Raw genomic sequence first — 18423 nt, 5'->3', positions numbered from 1 at the left:
AAAAACAACAAAAACAACAACAATATCGATAATAGCGTCAACTACAATTTTTACAACATGTACGGACAACAGCAACTGCAATTGCAACAAGAAGAATTGCAACAAATAGAATTGCAACAAATAGAACTGAATCAAATGAATGATGATGATAATGACAATGATGACGATTTCTTCAAAATGTTAGACGTGATTCAGAAGAATATAATGGAAGAAAGGGAGAATGAGGAGGCAGTGGTGGTGGTTGACCAGTTATTTGATCTTGGGGATCTAAGCGAATATTTTAGAAACAATGATTTGACACTTGGAGATGATAATGACATTGCTCTATCAAATCAATCAAATAGCGAAGATGTTGATTTTTGTATAAATGCAAGTGATTTAATTTTTATCGAATAATTTCTGGATTTTTATTGATATTATTTATTCTTATTTTCACTATGAACATTTACATATATATGAATATAATTATATACTTTATATAGAATTATCAGCAATAGTTTTGGACAATTCAAATGTTTTCCATTCTCATCCCCAACAACCCACCAGCATGAGTTTTCAACTAGATCTTTTTCATTTATTTAGGCTGTCAGTCCTATTGATCTTGAGTTCGACGAAGACGTTGTTATCAATGAAAATGAAGCGCAGGACTTATCATTTGCAGATAACACAGCTGATAACGATCTTCAACCTAGCGAGGGAAATATAGCAGATAAATCACAGGACTTTTCCTTCCCAGACAACGACATTCATGACTCGTCAAATATAAGCTTGAATGACTCCATCAATATCACAGACATAGAAATGTTGACTTTTAACGAATTGAATGCTACAAATCGATGCCAATACTGCGCTAAATCATTCAAAAGAAAAGCAAATAAACAATTCCACGAACGAAGTTGTTTTCGAAGTGGAAATGGTGAACAACAAGGACAGCAACAACATGAAATTGCGACAGATATTCAGTCGGGTCATGGTAGCAGTGATCCTCAGGACATTTTAGATGAACCAGAAATAATCTCAAGTTCATTAAATTCAGACTCCAAAATATATAGGATCAACATCAATGATACCACCGATGCATCCAAAGACATCATCATAAAAACAGCAGTGGAAAAGTTTAGGGACATTATAACTTCGCATGATCAACACAAATACTATCTATCATTATCAATGATATTTCACAAGTTTTCAGATCCAAGTGTATTAACTGATCCACCAGTGGTTTTGAGAAGCCGAGTATTCCGACAACTGAGTGGAAGCGTCATAGAAAAAAGTCTTCAAGACATCATCGATGACATATTACAACAAATTGACGAGTATCAAGCCAATGGATCCGGATGGGTTATCCATCGTCTAGAGCAGTTGGATCTTGGTAAGTTTTCATTGCTTCGAATCATTCAAGTTTCACACAGAGTTAACGTTTTATTTCCTTAAATTTTTTTTTTTTTTTTTTTCACACAGTTTTTCCCATTACATATTTTATTTTGACATTGTTTTATTCAAATCGTCTTTTAGGTTTAGCCAAATATGATCCACTCAGGGGATCATCATATGTGGAATTACCAAAAAAGTTGGAATCAAAAAAGGCTGTGATAAATATAAAAAATTCCGATCAAAAATGTTTCCTCTGGAGTGTCTTGGCTCACATCCATCCTGCAGCCAACAATGCACATCGTGTAACCAATTACACCGCCTACGAAGATGAATTGAATATGCTGGATGTTACATACCCTGTTCAATTGAAAGATGTAGCAAAATTTGAGAAGTCCAATCAAATTAGTGTAAACGTTTTTGGATATGAAGAAGATCTAGTTTTCCCATTGCGTATCACTGAGGAAAAAGATATGGATAATCATGTGAACTTACTGTTATATACACATGAAAACAAGACACATTATTGCTTAATCAAAGACATGAGTCGTTTGCTGAAGTCACAACTAACTAAACATAAGAATCCGGTCCACATCTGCAACTACTGCCTCCATCCGTGCTCCACTCCAGGTATTTTGGAAAAGCATTTGGAGAGATGCAAGCTTCATGGCGAACAAATGATCCTAATGCCAGAAAAAAATGATAAACGTGGAAGAGACAAAATTAGATTCAAAAACTTTCAAGGTCAACTTCGACTACCCTTTGTAATATATGCTGACTTTGAGAGTTTACTTCGACCAGAAACAATAGCTGCTGACAATACATCAGCTAAAATCAAAACGTCTGTTGTTACATACAAGTGTATCTTTGAGGTTGACTTAGGTATGTATATTTCAATGAACTATGTGTGTGTGTGTGTGTGTGTAATATGTGCAAGATGTTTGCGTGTGCCTGCAATTTATAATGCGCATACAATTGGTAAAATTTCTACTTTCTCATAGATTACCCTGATGAGCTACATGATAACCATACTGATTACCCACTGGCACCGGAAAGAATGCTCACTACACCAGATATGTTGTCACCAAAACAGCTTGAACTACTTGGTGTCGAGTCTGCAGATGAAGTGAAGAAAACAAAAATTAAGAAGTTAACACCGAACTTATTTGATAAAAAGAATTATATTACACACTATCGCAATTTGAAATTATATTTAAAACATGGAATGAAGGTGAAGAAGGTTTGTGAGAAATTTCTTTCAATGTGTTTCAAGATGAGTGTTAATTGTTTTAAAGGTATAGAGTTTCTTTGCATTTTCAATTATTTATTTATTTATTTATTTATTTATTTATTTTTTTCCATTAGATACATCGAGTATTGAAATTTCAACAATCCGCATGGTTGAAACCATACATTGATTTTAACACCGTAGAACGTACAGCGGCAAGAAATGATTTTGAGAAGTCCTTTTTCAAATTGATGTAAGTATAATTTTTATTTCCACACCATCATTAAAAAGAACAATTGATTGATTTTGATTTTTATTCATTTAGGAACAATTCTATGTTCGGAAAGACGATGGAAAATTTAAGGAACAGACGTCACATTAACTTAGTAACATCTCCTGAAAAACTTAGGAAACTAGTGAGACAACCTTCTTTCCGTCAAGTGACAAATTTTCACGAAGATCTTGCCGCTGTAGAGCGTGTTAAAGTTCAATTATATCTCAATCGCCCAATCTATACAGGATTTTCGGTTTTAGATATCAGCAAGGTCCTCATGTACAAATTTCATTATGAATACGTTAAGGTTAAATATTCAGGTACTATGTCCAAATTGCTCTTTACAGATACTGATTCGTTATTATACGAGATCAGAACAAATGATATTTATAGCGATATGAAGAATGATGCTCATTTGTTTGACTTTAGTGAATATAATATAAATCACTCATGTTTTTCAAACGCTAACAAAAAAGTCTATGGTAAAATGAAAGATGAATTATCAGGTACGCCTATGTTGGAATTTGTTGGTCTGAAGGCAAAAATGTATAGTTTCAAGACCAAAAACGAGGAAAAGAAACGCGCAAAGGGCATACAAAAAGTTGTCGTCAAAAAAAACGTATGACCCATGAAGATTACAAAAGCGCCATTTTCGAAAATACCATTAAACATGTCACCACGCATTCCATTCGTTCGTACAATCACGAGTTATATACAATCAAACAAAAGAAGAAGGCCTTCAGCGCTTTCGATGATAAAAGGTATATCTTGGATGATGGCATAAACACATTACCGCATGGTCACAAAAACTTGAGAAAATAACTAATTATATTTTATTTATTTATATTATACTTTAATAATATATTCAACATTACATATTTTTGTAATAATCACTAAATAGATTCTCCACAGCTGATTTCCATTCATTATCATTTTTCAATTGTTCATAAGTAATGTTCACATTTCCAGAATATTTGTATTGATTTGCGCGCGAAATTTCCAAGCACTCCTTTTTTGCATTCTCATTATCAACACGCTGTAAAATTTCGTCAAAACATCTTTTTAACACTACACTTTTATCATTTAACAGACAGTCATGTTCGCGTTGACTTGGATAACCAAAACAGCATCCCTCGCATGTTTCTTCCATAAATTCACAAAGTTTGTACTTCATCTCTCTAAAGTATATATCCGCCAACTTTTTACGGTAGTATGACTGTGCGGAATCAATATCCCATTCATCGATAACAATTGGGTTCGATTTCGTTCCAACATCATCAATAATAATAGGATTTGCCTTCGTGCCAGTTTCATAGTTTTATTCATCTGCTCATCCACTGCCTCTTCATTTGATTTTTCTTCTAACTTCTTGTTGTTGATAACCTCGTTGCATTTACCCAAATTATTTATTAACTTTTGGATATACGATCCATGTACGACAACTGCATTATCAGCTTGACCCTTCAAAAGCGATTTTTGACGAAGCATTATGAATAAGTCATTTTCCAACACAGGAGATCGATGCTTAGAAATTTCGATTTCAGTTTGTGCATTGTTCGTTTTTTGCCACTGTGAAATTCGACCATTAAACAGTTTAGCTGCATCAGATCTATTAGCTTTTTTCTTCTTTGGTGCATCTGGTGTTTTCAAACTATCAGCCTTTCGTTTAGGTGTACTTGTAAGAATTGGTGAGAATTCCATGTTGTAAAAATATTGAAGATATATCAATAACAAGATGATACTTCACAAGCAAAATACTTTTCGAAATGAGGTATACACAGCATTTGATATATTTATACAGAGAACTGGAACAATGAATATGTAATTAGGGAGAATAGCTTACTAGCTAGATAATAATAAGACGTTTGATTACAATTACTCGAGGGATAACAAATTACAATGGGAAATACTGGAACAATAGATAGCTAGCGATCCAATGGGACATTCTAATTACCTAGCTAGCAAATCTAGCTGGCCAGGTGCGCCAGGAAGCTAGGTAATCAACAAAACAATAGAACAATAGAAGCTGCATACCTTAGGGACCTAGCTTTAATTACTTTGGGACCTAGCTATAAACTAGCTAGGGTAATTACCTGGAGATAATTACTCTCCATTGTTTAAGATAATTGCTTTCTTTTGTTCCAGAAACCTCATTTGCTATCTACTAGTCCTGATATAAAAGAGAAAATCTTTTGAAGAAATAAAGCCTCTGGTGTTCTGCGGTACTCAAATTTAAGACTTTTTTAAAGTTGGTTTAAAATTTTTCTGTACAAATTTATTACGAAGCAGTACTAACTCTACCAGATCCAAGTTCAGGCATCAGGCAACTTATCAGGAGGATATCAACGGACCCATTCTCTTCCACAAGATATTGTATTATTAGCTTTGTGATATATAAAACTTCTACGCGCTTGACTTGATAGCTCACCCCATACCATTTCCCTGCCCGCATTACTTTCTTTACTGGGAGACTTAGAGACTTCCAAGTTCTCTACAAACTTTCTACAACACTTTCTTTCTTCTTTTTACTCTTGCCACTTCTTAGATGTGCATCACCATTTTCTTCAAATTCAATATCATATGCGTATTCTTCCCTGTCAACAACTAATTCAGTGCACAGTCAAAGTCTTTTCGTTACAGGCCTAGCCATAATCATCACCGGTGTTTGTTTACAACTAGCCTTGGGCAAAACTGATTCCAGAATTTCAAAGCATGATGAACACTTTTTTCAAACTCGCTGTGATACATCTTTTCTGGTGACAAACACACCTTCTTAGTATCAGTAACAGGCTTCCTTTTATGTATCTTCTGACATGATTCATTAGTCTTTATGAGTTTTAGAGACTTTAAGCCTAGATACGGCACTTTGTCACGAACCAGTAACACCATTTTACAATTGGCACACCGGGATGGGGCATCGTTCACGAATCTCGCCAAGCAGTTGAAATGTGTTGCATCAATGCTTAAATATAGTAAAAAAACTATTCAGACACTATTTACGGATTAGAAACAAAGTTTAAAATATCTTGAATTAGAGTTTTTGGGCAACATTTGGGTACCATTACCAAAAGCTGCAATGTCCTGTCTTGTAATATATATACATTGTTATCTTATGTATTCCTGTTAGTAAAATAAAAAACAACATGGAAAAAGATTCCCGTTTTTTAAGTTGCGTCTCGCTGAAAGATCTGTTAATTATTTAAAAAGACCAATCACTCATACCATTATGGTAAGAATATCATGTTAACAATCATGATGAACAACTTTTATGTAGAGAAACAAGTATGCAATGACAATAGAAATGAAGCAAAAATTGTTGTGTTGCAAGGTAATGCGGAAACAGGTAAATATAAATAAGATTGTTAGTTAAATTTTAATTAAATAAGTAGATTAACTTACTTATACTAAGATTAAATTTTAGGCAAAACATTTTTGATCAAATGCATCATAGCAGATGTAATGCGTTAAGAATATAATGTTTTAGTAGCAACACCGACAGTAGTCATGATCTACTTATACACTAAACTGCACGTTTTCCTTTTTAACCTGGTTGTACTGAAGTCTCCTGTCTACAGGGACGGTGGTTGTCAAGACTGGGATTCGGGTCCCAGAAGTAGGTGCTGAATACACTTTTTTTCTTCTTACAAGCATGAGTATCGTCCCACTTGGACCTAAAAGCATTTTTTATTAAAATCGTAAAGAGAAAAGCAATTCTTCTATCACAAACAATACGACACAAGAAAGAGCGAACAACATAAACGGACTGGTTAAAGATCGAACACATATAGAAAAAATGTATATGTCAAAAATATATTAATATAAAAAAGAATTAAATAAAACCCTCCTGTGCGTCAGAACTTGTAACTCTGGCTGTAGCTTTCCACGTGTTACAGGGCCCCAACACTCCTTCTCCTTAGACAGGAGATTGTCACGACAGGATCAGCCTGTGAATATTTTGACTAAGGACAGCAGGGTTGTCAAGCCTGAAGACCAAGTTAGTGAACTTTACTGAACTGGGACACCTTACTGAACTGGGGTAAAAAGTGGGGTTGTTACACCCAAAGACAGGCTAAAACCAAAGCCCCTTGCTAAACATTTTTATAAGTTACCAGAGAAGAGTTCACTCTTTATCCTCTGGGTATTTACGGTAAACTGGCCTGTACAAAGCCGCTCGGATTTACATTTTCCTCCCCCATAACCGTGGAAGTACAGGTTTAAAGCAACAGCAAAGGTATTATAAAGAGTAAAAAAAAAAAAAATAGCAGCGGTTATAAAAGAAAACATATGATGTAGTGCTGTTGAGCGTTCTTGGATCAACTTTGGTTATTGCCTTATCATTGCAGAGATACCAAGATTTTGTGGTCCGATCTTTGATATGGGCCCAATAGTGGCCTGCATTCAATGTTCCAGATCGGGATAATGAGATAAGGATTAGAAGAGGAAAAAATTTCAACCAATTTATTGTCCTTAACCAGATGTTCTCCATCTCTTACAACCCTTTTGAGGTGCGAAGTTAAAATTTCGCTATTCCTCGTAATCCTTGTTTCCCTTGTGCTCTCTTGGTCTGAAACATTATGGGAAAAACAATTTATTTTCACATGTGTTACAGCTAACTGACACCGATACGTCTGTCGAGATCTTTTAAGACGCAATTACCGAGAACCCTTTCAATTCATCGAAGACAAGAAGTAACATCACTACTACATCTTGCTGAGAATTGTATTGGAAAGTTGAATTTCCAGAAAAGTGTATCTTACGTTCTAGGGCCTAGAGAAAGTTTGAAGGATCAACGGGGGTCAAAGAACGGTTTAGCATGGTCATGTTGAGAACAATCGCCCTCATAATTGGTGACAAACGGGATGACTCCGAAGCACTCTGGGACCATACGGATGTGATAGTACTTAGTGCTTGCAAAAGAACTTTGGCATAACACGCATTGCCTTTGTTGACAAAACCTGCTGCATTTATAAAATTTGACTTTGTTTTGGCACTAGTTTTGTTCCAGTTTCCCAACAAAAAATGGTTGCAGTTAGGTGAAAAAGGTGAAAATGGGAAGCACCAAAAATATAATACAAATCACTTAAAAAATTCACCTTGATTTATGCTAGGTTTTCTCTCTCAAAATCCTGAGAAAAGAGGAGAATTGTTTCTTCTATCTAAGGTGCGTGATGAAGGAGATAGAAAGGAAAAACTCCAAAAATTAAAGAACACACTAATTAGTGATAGAGTCAATGTTCAAAAAAAGCTTGAACAAAAAGATGGTAGAAAGAGAAGTTTAAAAACTGGAGGTTCGAAAGTACCAAAGTTCATTGGAAAAAGGATAAGGCATAAGATGGTTGATGAGACAGGTGCATATATATGGTACACTGGGTTAGTGACGTCTGTGTTAGACGATGACGAGTTTGACGATGAATGTGAATTTCAAGTAGTATATGATGGGTATGATGAGGAGTATGATGTTGAGTTAGTGAAACTTTACACTGGGATCTATAATTTTTTAATTATTATTTTAATAAACTAAGCAACAACACTTTTCCATGTTAAATTGACATTTTATATTAAATATAATACTTAGAGATTCCTCAAATAGTTATTTTTAATTGCATGAACACTCAAGTTAAGGCTATGGTAGTTGTGTTTGTAGGTCGAAGTGAAATTAGATTGATTTCAGGCTTTAAGGCTATTGTGGGTATGTTTGTAGTACAAAAAGAAATTGATTAAGCATTAAGAGCATTAAGTGTAGGAAGAGGTCTGTAGGAAGATAAAAAAAAACTAATTTAATTTAAGAGGAGTGTATATTAATTAGAAAATATATAAAATATTTATAAATTAAAAAAGCATAAAAACGTGTTCAAAATATAGATTGTTTTTACCGTGTACATTGTATATAGACAGATCCCTGGATGTGAAGGATGGCGTTCCTACTAACGTCTCAGGTGTCAGCCTGCCCAGCTGACTAGTACCTGATATGGGCCCCAATTACTCAGGGTAAGGAGAATATTGTAAGTAAATGTTATAGGTTAATTGAGTTGATATATAAGTTGTTATATATTGTAAATAATATGTTGAAAAAAAAAGGTGACAGTATACACTCAGAATACTTGTCATGAAAAAACTTAACCATGAAAAAAGAAAAATTGGTGCAGAAATATGCGCACAACAATGCAAAAAAAAAAGTTCCCCACATTGGCTTTGCACATCATGTTTGATGTGGGTCCGAGACAAGCACCAGTGGCTTGTTTAACAAGGGGACAGTACCTTTGATGAGTTTCATGTTAATAATATTCATAACTATGAAACCGATCAAAGGCCAAAAATCCAACCTTTTTAACATATATTTTAGCACATTTTTCCAGTTTTTGACACCAAAGTGGGGCCGTAAATGTTTTTCCGAGGCACTACGTTTCCGCGTCCCCAATGCATGAGTATTTCACCACGACATACCTTGACGGGTCTCTCTTACTATATACCGCAATTTTCCAGTTTCACACGGCAAAGTGGAGGCAACAACCATTTTCAGCATGCTCCGAAGGATGTACTTTTTCCGGTCGATAACTTTTCCTAACGGGCAATGTAGGGGTGCTTATGACCTTACATGACTGACCGCTCGTCCTTACTATATAGCGCAATTTTCCAGCTTCTGACATGATAGTGGGGGCACCCCGTGTAATATAAATATTAAATGGTACGCCACTCCACTGAGTTGATATAAAAAAAATTGGCCTGGTCGAAAGGCGGTTGGACGTTAGGGGGCTCCGAAGGATGTACTTTTTGCAGCCGATAACTTCCCCCAATGTGCAATGTAGGCGTGGTTTCAGTAAACTGTCATATTACCATGACATGCCTTGTCTGCTCTCTGCTACTATATAGCGCATTTCTCCAGTTTCCGACACCGAAGCGGGGCCTTAAATATTTTCTGCAGGTAGGCGTAGTTGTAGTGAACTGTCATATTAACATGGCATACCTTGTCCGCTCTTTCTTACTATATAACGCATTTCGCCAGTTTTCCACATCCTGCACTTACTATATAGCACTTTTTCCAGTTTTTGACACCAAAGTGGGGCCGTAAACGTTTTTCCCGCGCACTACGTTTCCGCGTTCCCAGTGCATCAGTATTTCACCACGACATACCTTGACGGGTCTCTCTTACTATATACCGCAATTTTCCAGTTTTACACGGCAAAGTGGAGGTAAGAACCTTTTTCGGCTACATACGTTAGCATGCTCCGAAGGATGTACTTTTTCCGGCCGATAACTTTTCCTAACGGGCAATGTAGGTGTGCTTATGACCTCACTTGACTGACCGCTCGTCCTTACTATATAGCGCAATTTGTACTCTCTCACTATACAGCGCAATTTTCCAGTTTGTAACGCGAAAGGCCTTAGGGTAGCGTGGCGTCCCTATATTTAAGATTTAAAATTTCCATAACTTTAGAACTTGGACGTCCCCAAAAGAAAAACGACCCATTTAGGTATCTACCCCCTCCCTGCCACCCATCGCAATAGGAAAGATCAAATTTGAAATTTCGTCGTTAACATGGATACATCTTGCATGTAATTACTAGAGAGGGGAGTTTTGTGGCGTACCCCCATACCTGGGTCTAAAAGGTCATTTTGTGAAACTTCTGTTAGTTTTTCACACGGTTACTCGTATTGGGTTGCTCCTATACAAAAGGAAGTTAGACATTGTGGCAGTGGAAAAATTGTTCTTGAAGATAAATCATTTTTCACATAAGAGCACCATTTTGTCCAATTGCCTTACAAATGCAACTGTACAGCTCTGGCATGGTAAATATCTTCTTCATTTTCTTCAATGATACTGGAAACAAGCTTTCGGTAAGCATAAGTGCCTTTTGGTGGTATATTTTTGTGGTCTAAGAGCCCTAAGCCAGCTCGACCAGTCTGATGCAAACCTTTAATCCTTTTGAAATTGAGCTGACTATGCACCGAAAGAACTGCCTCACTAACTTTCGAATTTCCAGCTTTTAAATCTGGTACGCATTTAGACACACAAGGGTGGACAGAATCTCTTAGTAACAGATGTCCACTGAGTTTGGCAGATTTAAGAACAGATGCAAGACTTTTCAGGGGAAGAGGACAGTTACAAGTATGTTAAATCTATTGCTTTTGACTTAAAATTGGCACAGTAATAAATATTCCAAATGCCTTTATCTTGATTCAAAAATGAATGCTTCAATCACACCATAAGATAAAACAAGACCACTAATTTACAGCCCAAATGTGTAAAGTGTGATGTGCCACAAATAATTTTTAGAGTTATCATCTTCATCATCATCGTCATCATCATCATTCTCGGCTTAACGTCCGTTTTCCATGCTAGCATGGGCTGGACGGGGTATATTAATGATCCTCTTTCAATCTGATCTAGACTGTGTTAGATCTAAACTCAACTTCCTCTGTATCAAGTCTGTCCTTATAACCTCCTACTAAGTCTTTCTCATTCTGCCTTTGGGCTTTGCCCCAGGAACTATCAAATCTCTACACTCTAACTACAGATAAAAAATAATTATTTGAGGAAATGCTATGGGACTTAAGTCGCATCCTTTAAATATGCACAAATTACACACACATACGCACACACAGACTACGCACTTAACTGGTCATTTTTACTAAAATAAAGTTAAATATAAAGCTAGGTATCTAAAACTATGGCTTCACTAATTTTTACTTACAGTATTATCTTCTAACTAAATACTTTAAATTTCATTTGGTTATTTAATCTCCAATTCAATTTCTCCGCTTTCTATTTGATATTTAGGCTAAAAATAGAAAGTAATAATCATATACAATGTTATTGATTGCTGTCCTTACTGACACTATTTAAACTTGTCGTTGGATATTGAAGTGAAATCAAAATAATTAAAAAACGTTTATATGCAGCATGCTAAAAACATATTGGGGTAGCGTACCATTTAATTTTTATATCACCCGGGGTTCCCCCACTATCATGCCAGAAACTGGAAAAATGTGCTATTTAGTAAGTGCAGTCTTAAGGGGTGTCATGGTCAGGTCTTGTCATAGTCAGGTTATACTTGTGTGGGACGTCCACCCACCGCCCTCGCCCATACGCCCTCCGCCCGGTTATTTTTTTTAATTAATGCAGTGGAGTGGCGTACTATTTAACATTCATATCACACGGGGTGCCCCCACTACGATGTCAGAAGCTGGAAAATTGCGCTCTATAGTAAGGGAGAGCCGTCAGTGTGTGTAATGTGAAATCAAACTTTAATGTCACAGACTTAAACTTAGCGCCATAAAGTCAGAGTACGCCGTCTATGCATGTCATGTGAAATGATATTTCTCTTGGGGTACGACGCTTAAGTCACGATAAAGTAGCTACTGACCTCCGCTGAGACGCTGTCACAGCATTACACGTTGGTCCATCTTGACGCGGTCTGGGACGTATTTTTTTAAACTACCGTAGTAGCGTAGTGTACTATTTAACTTCCCCACTTCGGTGTTGAAAGCTGGAAAAAGGCGCTATATATTGAAGGGACGATGTAGAACAGCGGGATCGGTAAGTCAATGTAATCACGTACTGGCTGGGCGCATTGACTTTCTTCTCGTTCCTTATGCTTATTATTCTCATTGGTGGCTCTAGTGATGTTGGCAGATGCTGTTCAACTGATCCTGAGTTACTGAGAATAAAGGGTGCTGGAAAAATGCGCTATATATTGAAGGGACGATGTAGAACAGCGGGATCGGTAAGTCAATGTAATCACGTACTGGCTGGGCGCATTGACTTTCTTCTCGTTCCTTATGCTTATTATTCTCATTGGTGGCTCTGGTGATGTTGGCAGATGCTGTTCAACTGATCCTCAGTTACTGAGAATAAAGGGTGAACTGAATATTGTAGTCTAACATGTTATGCAACTTTATACAAACTGCAAATAAGACTGTGCATACCACCTGTTCAATTGTTAACGCCACACTTCAATGATTACTTAATTAACACGTTGCGCGCAGCAGCAATTATGTAAGCCGAGCAGCCATTTGCCGCATCCCTGCACCCACGTCGCGCGAAGAATCCTTTGTCCGTGAATGAAGCAACGTATTTTATAGTAATGATTGTAACACAAGTAGAAACTATGTAGGTGGTACAAAGCATTTGCATAATCGGGTAAACGGTACTAGTCGCCATTAGTGCTCTGTGAAAGAAATGAGATATCGTTATAGCGGTTGTAGCTTTTATTATGTTGGCATATGTCTGTTAGACGGATTTAATAAACACAATGCTACACGATCATTGTGAAGGTGTCTGTGTCTTTGGAATAGTACAATGGTTACCTTTGTCATAATGAAAATTGGTGTCATAATTGTAACACAAATAACTTCTCCTTCAAGCCATAATTTCTTTTTTCCACTCTTTTTAGTGCACCTGCCAATTTTTGCATGACTTAGGAAGTTGTAATTGACATGTCATATTGTCATTTATTTTGCGTACTATTGCCTTTTTTTTACATTTTAAAATGGAGCGTGACGTACCATTACAATTTCACCAGCATTAACACAGTTATCTTCTAAATAATTTGTTTAACATTTTGTAATTTGTTTTGAAATGGTCATTTTTTTGTGTTCTTTATATCACGCTCACCTATCCTATACAATACTTTTTAATTGCTAATTACTTTGTATAAGTTTTTTTTTTTAAATTAAAAATGTAAGGTAGCGTACTATAACAACATTTATTTGAACCAATTATTATTATGGCATTGACTTTACGTTTCCCGAGTAAATAAAAAGGGGCTTCCCATTTTATCTTATCACAGTGGCCGCACCTGCAACATAAAATTTCCTAAATATGGAACTAGAGAGTAAAATGGTGTGATTATTTTTATCCAATCATATTAATGTTGAAAACATCATTCATTGGATGAAATAAAATGGAATGATACAATTTCAGCCAATTAGACAACGCAAAAAATATTAATGCGCATTTCAAAGTGGTGAGATAGACGTTCAACAAATCAGATTTCGCTAGAAAGTCTTGGGGTCAAAGGTCACTTTAATTGTTATGGAAAAAAAGTATAAATACTGATGACAGCAACTGCATTTTCATTCCACATTTAGCCGTCGAAACTGACAGTTTCATATTCTACACCGGTTAGTATTTTACTGTTACACTTTACTCTTCAATATTTAATTACTTAAAAGGATTATTTTTATCTTTCCATTATCCTCATTTTTTCCTTAATTTAACAAAAAAACTACAAAAACAGCTGGCAATTTCTTAGACCAATTCGCTAAGGATTTTATACGTGGTTATGGTCCTGCAACCAAAGAAAACAGGTTCGGATGATGATTTTCGCAAAAAGTTAACGTCATTCACATGCGAATGGCTGAACCGACCTAACGTAGCCTTGTCAGAGTTATCCGAAACACTTGAAACCAACTCTGAGACAATTGAGGAAAACTTGCCGTTGCTTGGCGATAAGAAGCTCAAGAACATGGCAAAAGACCGAATATCTAAAGTGAAGGAATTACTTTGGCAGTAACAGGTGCTACGCTGCCCGAAAAGGATGAAGAAGTAAATCATTTTAAACATTTATTGACTAAATTAATGCACTAATGTCACAATGTCTTATAATTCTCATTTTATATTTAGATATTCGATAAGTACTTAGATGTCGCTCTAAAGACTAGTGCAGCGCTGTACTCAACGGCACTTCATCTAAAATGCGCTCGATTCGTCCATACGAATTTACCCTTTGTTGCGGAGCAAGGTGGAGCAGGGATAAAAAGTTGGAAAACGTTCAAGGACAAACCGACTTTAAAAAATTATTACGACTTGTGCATGGATAAGTCACCAAGCACGTCTGCTTCATCTTCCTCCGCTTCAAAGAGGTCTTTATTGGCCATGAGCCAGTTTCAGTGCGAATTGAACGTGTAGAAGACACAAACCAAAGAAATATATTGCAAGCTGCATATAGTTATTTACATGCAAATACAAATTCAACTTACAGGTTTCATTTCTTCCATATCTTTGGTCCTTTATGTAATTCTTACAAACGCTGTATTTTAATTCATTACTTCTTTTTAGCCATTACGAGCAAATTGTCAGTGATATGGAATGTGCTTCCAAAATACCTTTTTGGAGAATCTTCAGAATGGAAGGCATAGAATGTGCACTTTGGCTTTGCAAATATTACAACGCCAACTTGTGTGAAAGCACAATTGAGGGTGGCTCAGGCAGGCTAAGTGCAAAAAAAGCATTTATTTTAAAATGCTGTAGTGAAATTATTGATTATTCCGTTAATTTTGAACTTCTACAATATCATCAGTATGATCGTTGGATGTACAAAACAGTTTCTGGTAAGTTTTAAGTACTTATTACATTGCAAAAATTAATATCTTTTCATTTAACAAATGTATATTTCAATTTTTTATAGGTGCTATTGATCGTGGAAAAAAATTTGGATCTACTCCAGTGGCATCCCTAGATCGCAAAATTTTTAGCAGTGGTTACTGGAAATGGCAACATTGATACTTGCTAGATGCTGTGCGCCAGTTTGGATATCCCAAACTTTTTATGACTATTTCACCATACGAGTGGACATTTCCTAAGGTACTTTCACTTTAATTATGAAAGTTGTTGTAATGAAAATAATTTTTATAAAACATACTTTTAGCCACCGTGGTTGGAAGAAATAATGGAACTCACTTAACGTACGCCAACAAACTTGTCGGGTCCAGAAACTTTGCATATTGCACACGTACTAGAGCAAATTATGAGAGGGTACATGTACGGCTCAAACACAAATAGGTGGCGACACCACCTCTTTACAGATATCAGGTCAGTTGAACTTTTGTTCTACAACAGACACCTTCATATACAATTTTCTCAATTTTTCATATTTGTTATATTTAGACACCCCGAACGTTCCAATCTACACACATTTTTATCGTTTCGAATTTATGCGCAAAGGAACGCTTCATTGCCATACCCTGGTATGGCCCAAAAATATGAAGAGCATATATGTGTCGCAAATAACCGCTCACATACCGAATGAAAACGAAGACTACGATTTTCAGGTAATTACTATCGTTACATTTTATCATAAACAATTAAACATATCGTTTCGCAAATACGCTATCATGTTCAAGTGACATATTTTTTATTATATTTTTCATTTATCACAGATTTATCATTGCCAAAAATCTAATCAAAAAGTCTTAAATATGCCAGTGCACAGCGAGAAAACGAGTTATGACGATAATGGCCTGCATATTTACCACACAGCTGAGGCAAATAATAATAACGTCCGAGCTTACATCGACACGTTAGCGAGAAGCTTACAATGCTCAATGGACGTGCAATATGCTGACGGAAAAAATTTGCTCTTAAAATACGTTGCATCCTATGTATCAAAATTTAAGGATACATATATTTCAAATGGTTAGTATTTTTCTACTTCCTTATGCACTTTTTTACGCACAAAACTTATTACTTTCTCATTTATTTTAAAGCTGTCATTGCTGAAGGTTTAACAGGGCATCAAGCCGCATTTCGTTTTGTTCGAGATTTAACTCCTTGTGAACCAGAGATAAAAGCTGCGTGGACAAGTTCACGCACAAAACGATTTGCCATACCACCGTATGAAAAAACAGAAAACAATAAAATCGCGTGACTGTGACGAGGATTTAAATCTGTTACAATATCTACGACTTTATGATACTGAAAAAGCTCAACCAAAGAAATATAAAGGTATCACTTAATAAACCGACATGTAAAAGAGAATATTACATATTTAGCTACTTCTATAATACTTATTTTTATTGATTTAAGGTAACAACACTTTGGTTGGTGTGAAACTCCGCAATATTTTCCAGCAGTTATATTTCTGGCAACACACCATAATGAACGTTCCATTCAGATCGGTAGACAATCTCAAAGTCTCAAGAAATATACCGGAATACTTGAAGTTCTTTGTCTATGCAATAAATGCAAATGGTACTTTTTGGCGTAATAGCGAATTAGTAAAGTCGTACTTAGAAAAAGATGGACACAGAAATTACTATGTTAATAATTTCATTAATTACCTACAAGGCATGTTCAACACCTTGACTTTATGGGAATTACAGATTTTAAGGTATAATGGTTACTTCAATACAATTACTAACGTTCTTACTGCATCACTTGCATTTTCCTATGTATCATAATTTTTTTCCTTTTTAACGTTTAGATCTGCTGAACTATCTTCATTACAGAATTTTGACTCATCACAAAATGTATTGGTTGGGCAACAGATTATGTGCTATAAAACGTTTAAAAGTAGTATCACTGATTTACGTAACGATCAACAGATCCAGTATCCATTCCTGTTAATAACAGGAAAACCTGGCACAGGTAACCTTCATTTTCATGAACTGCAATGTTATGCTTTCTTCCAAAATAACGCTTATTTTCTTATTTAGGAAAATCGGAAGTATTAAAACACATGATTGAACATGCTGTGAAAGAAGACTGCGAAACTTCAGTTGTTTGTTCCACTGGATACCTGACGTGCTCGTATCAAGCTATATTTGGTCCTAGCATAAAATGCGATACAGTTCATTCGTCCTTTTACATCCCTGTGAATAAGGAATATAACGCAACTATGAACTGGAATTTATGCTATTATCATGTAATTATATTTGACGAGGTAATTTTTTTAAAACATTGTCATTACTATGTTAACATTACAAAATGCACATCTTTAATCTCTGTCTATTTGTATTTTAGGTAAGTCAAATCCCTCTTGCGTTCGTAAACCATATCGTTCAAAGCATCTTGTCTTTGCCGAGACCCCCAGTCGTCGTTTTTTATTGTGACGGGCAACAACAACAACCTGTCGGGACAGAAGGAGAGGAGAAAAATCTTTTGCAAGATCAGACGTTAAGGAAAATGTGTGTTCCTTTTAACTTGACAGAACAGCACCGGTGTTGCGATAAAAAGTTGCACAAATTTCTGGACATAATTCGTCACTTTTCCCCAACGGCCAAACAAATCTTGCAAGCCTTCACGTCCTGTTCCGAAGCAACATTTCTGACGGTCACAAACAAAAACTGTGACAGAATAAATAATGTCTATATCTTTTCACAGTCCGTGCCTGTTTGTAATGTGAAATTATGTGACAATGTAACTCACAAGCTTTATAAGAACGTTCACCTTGTGATAACAGAAAATAGAGACAAAAGACACGGCACAGCTAATGGTCAGCTATGATGTCTTGTTAACATTGAAGGCAAAACGCTTTTTGTGAAGCTTGAGAATGGGAAAGTACGTCCAATATATATGGTCTCAACACCTGAACAGCGTACATATTATCGAGACTGGCGTACGCTACAACAATATATAAAGCACAAGGTAAAACAATAAAAAGAGCGATAGTCTGGTTTCACATAGACAAATTAAGCGGTGGATGTGGCTACGCAGCAGTCTCTCGAGTTAAAAGATTATGTGACATCTGGTTTTTGACCGCACCCAAAGCAAGTCACCTTTATCCGGTTGTTTAGCTAAAAATTTGGAAATGTAAATATATTGTAAAAT

At 35.9% G+C, this 18423-nt stretch overlaps 1 protein-coding gene across 1 annotated transcript; it reads left to right on the top strand.

Annotated features, from left to right (window-relative positions):
• Positions 1–15815: 15815 nt before the first annotated feature.
• Positions 15816–16411, top strand: LOC130649277 (uncharacterized). Its single transcript, XM_057455534.1, has 2 exons — positions 15816–15926; positions 16035–16411. The coding sequence occupies exons 1-2, from the start codon at positions 15858–15860 to the stop codon at positions 16293–16295; spliced, it is 330 nt and encodes a 109-aa protein (XP_057311517.1). The 5' UTR covers positions 15816–15857; the 3' UTR covers positions 16296–16411.
• The last annotated feature ends 2012 nt before the right edge of the window (positions 16412–18423 follow it).

Source organism: Hydractinia symbiolongicarpus, chromosome 1, assembly GCF_029227915.1.
Source record: "Hydractinia symbiolongicarpus strain clone_291-10 chromosome 1, HSymV2.1, whole genome shotgun sequence".
Taxonomy (NCBI): Eukaryota; Metazoa; Cnidaria; class Hydrozoa; order Anthoathecata; family Hydractiniidae; genus Hydractinia; species Hydractinia symbiolongicarpus.
The sequence above is the reverse complement of the archived record's forward strand: the minus strand, read 5'-3'. Positions and strand labels throughout refer to the sequence as shown.

Excerpts from the sequence above, each read along its gene's own strand:
- LOC130649277 (XM_057455534.1), top strand. The coding sequence starts at position 15,858 with ATGAAGAGCATATATGTGTCGCAAATAACCGCTCACATACCGAATGAA. Across the intron at positions 15,927-16,034 it reads ACGAAGACTACGATTTTCAG|ATTTATCATTGCCAAAAATC; the intron begins GTAATTACTATC and ends CATTTATCACAG.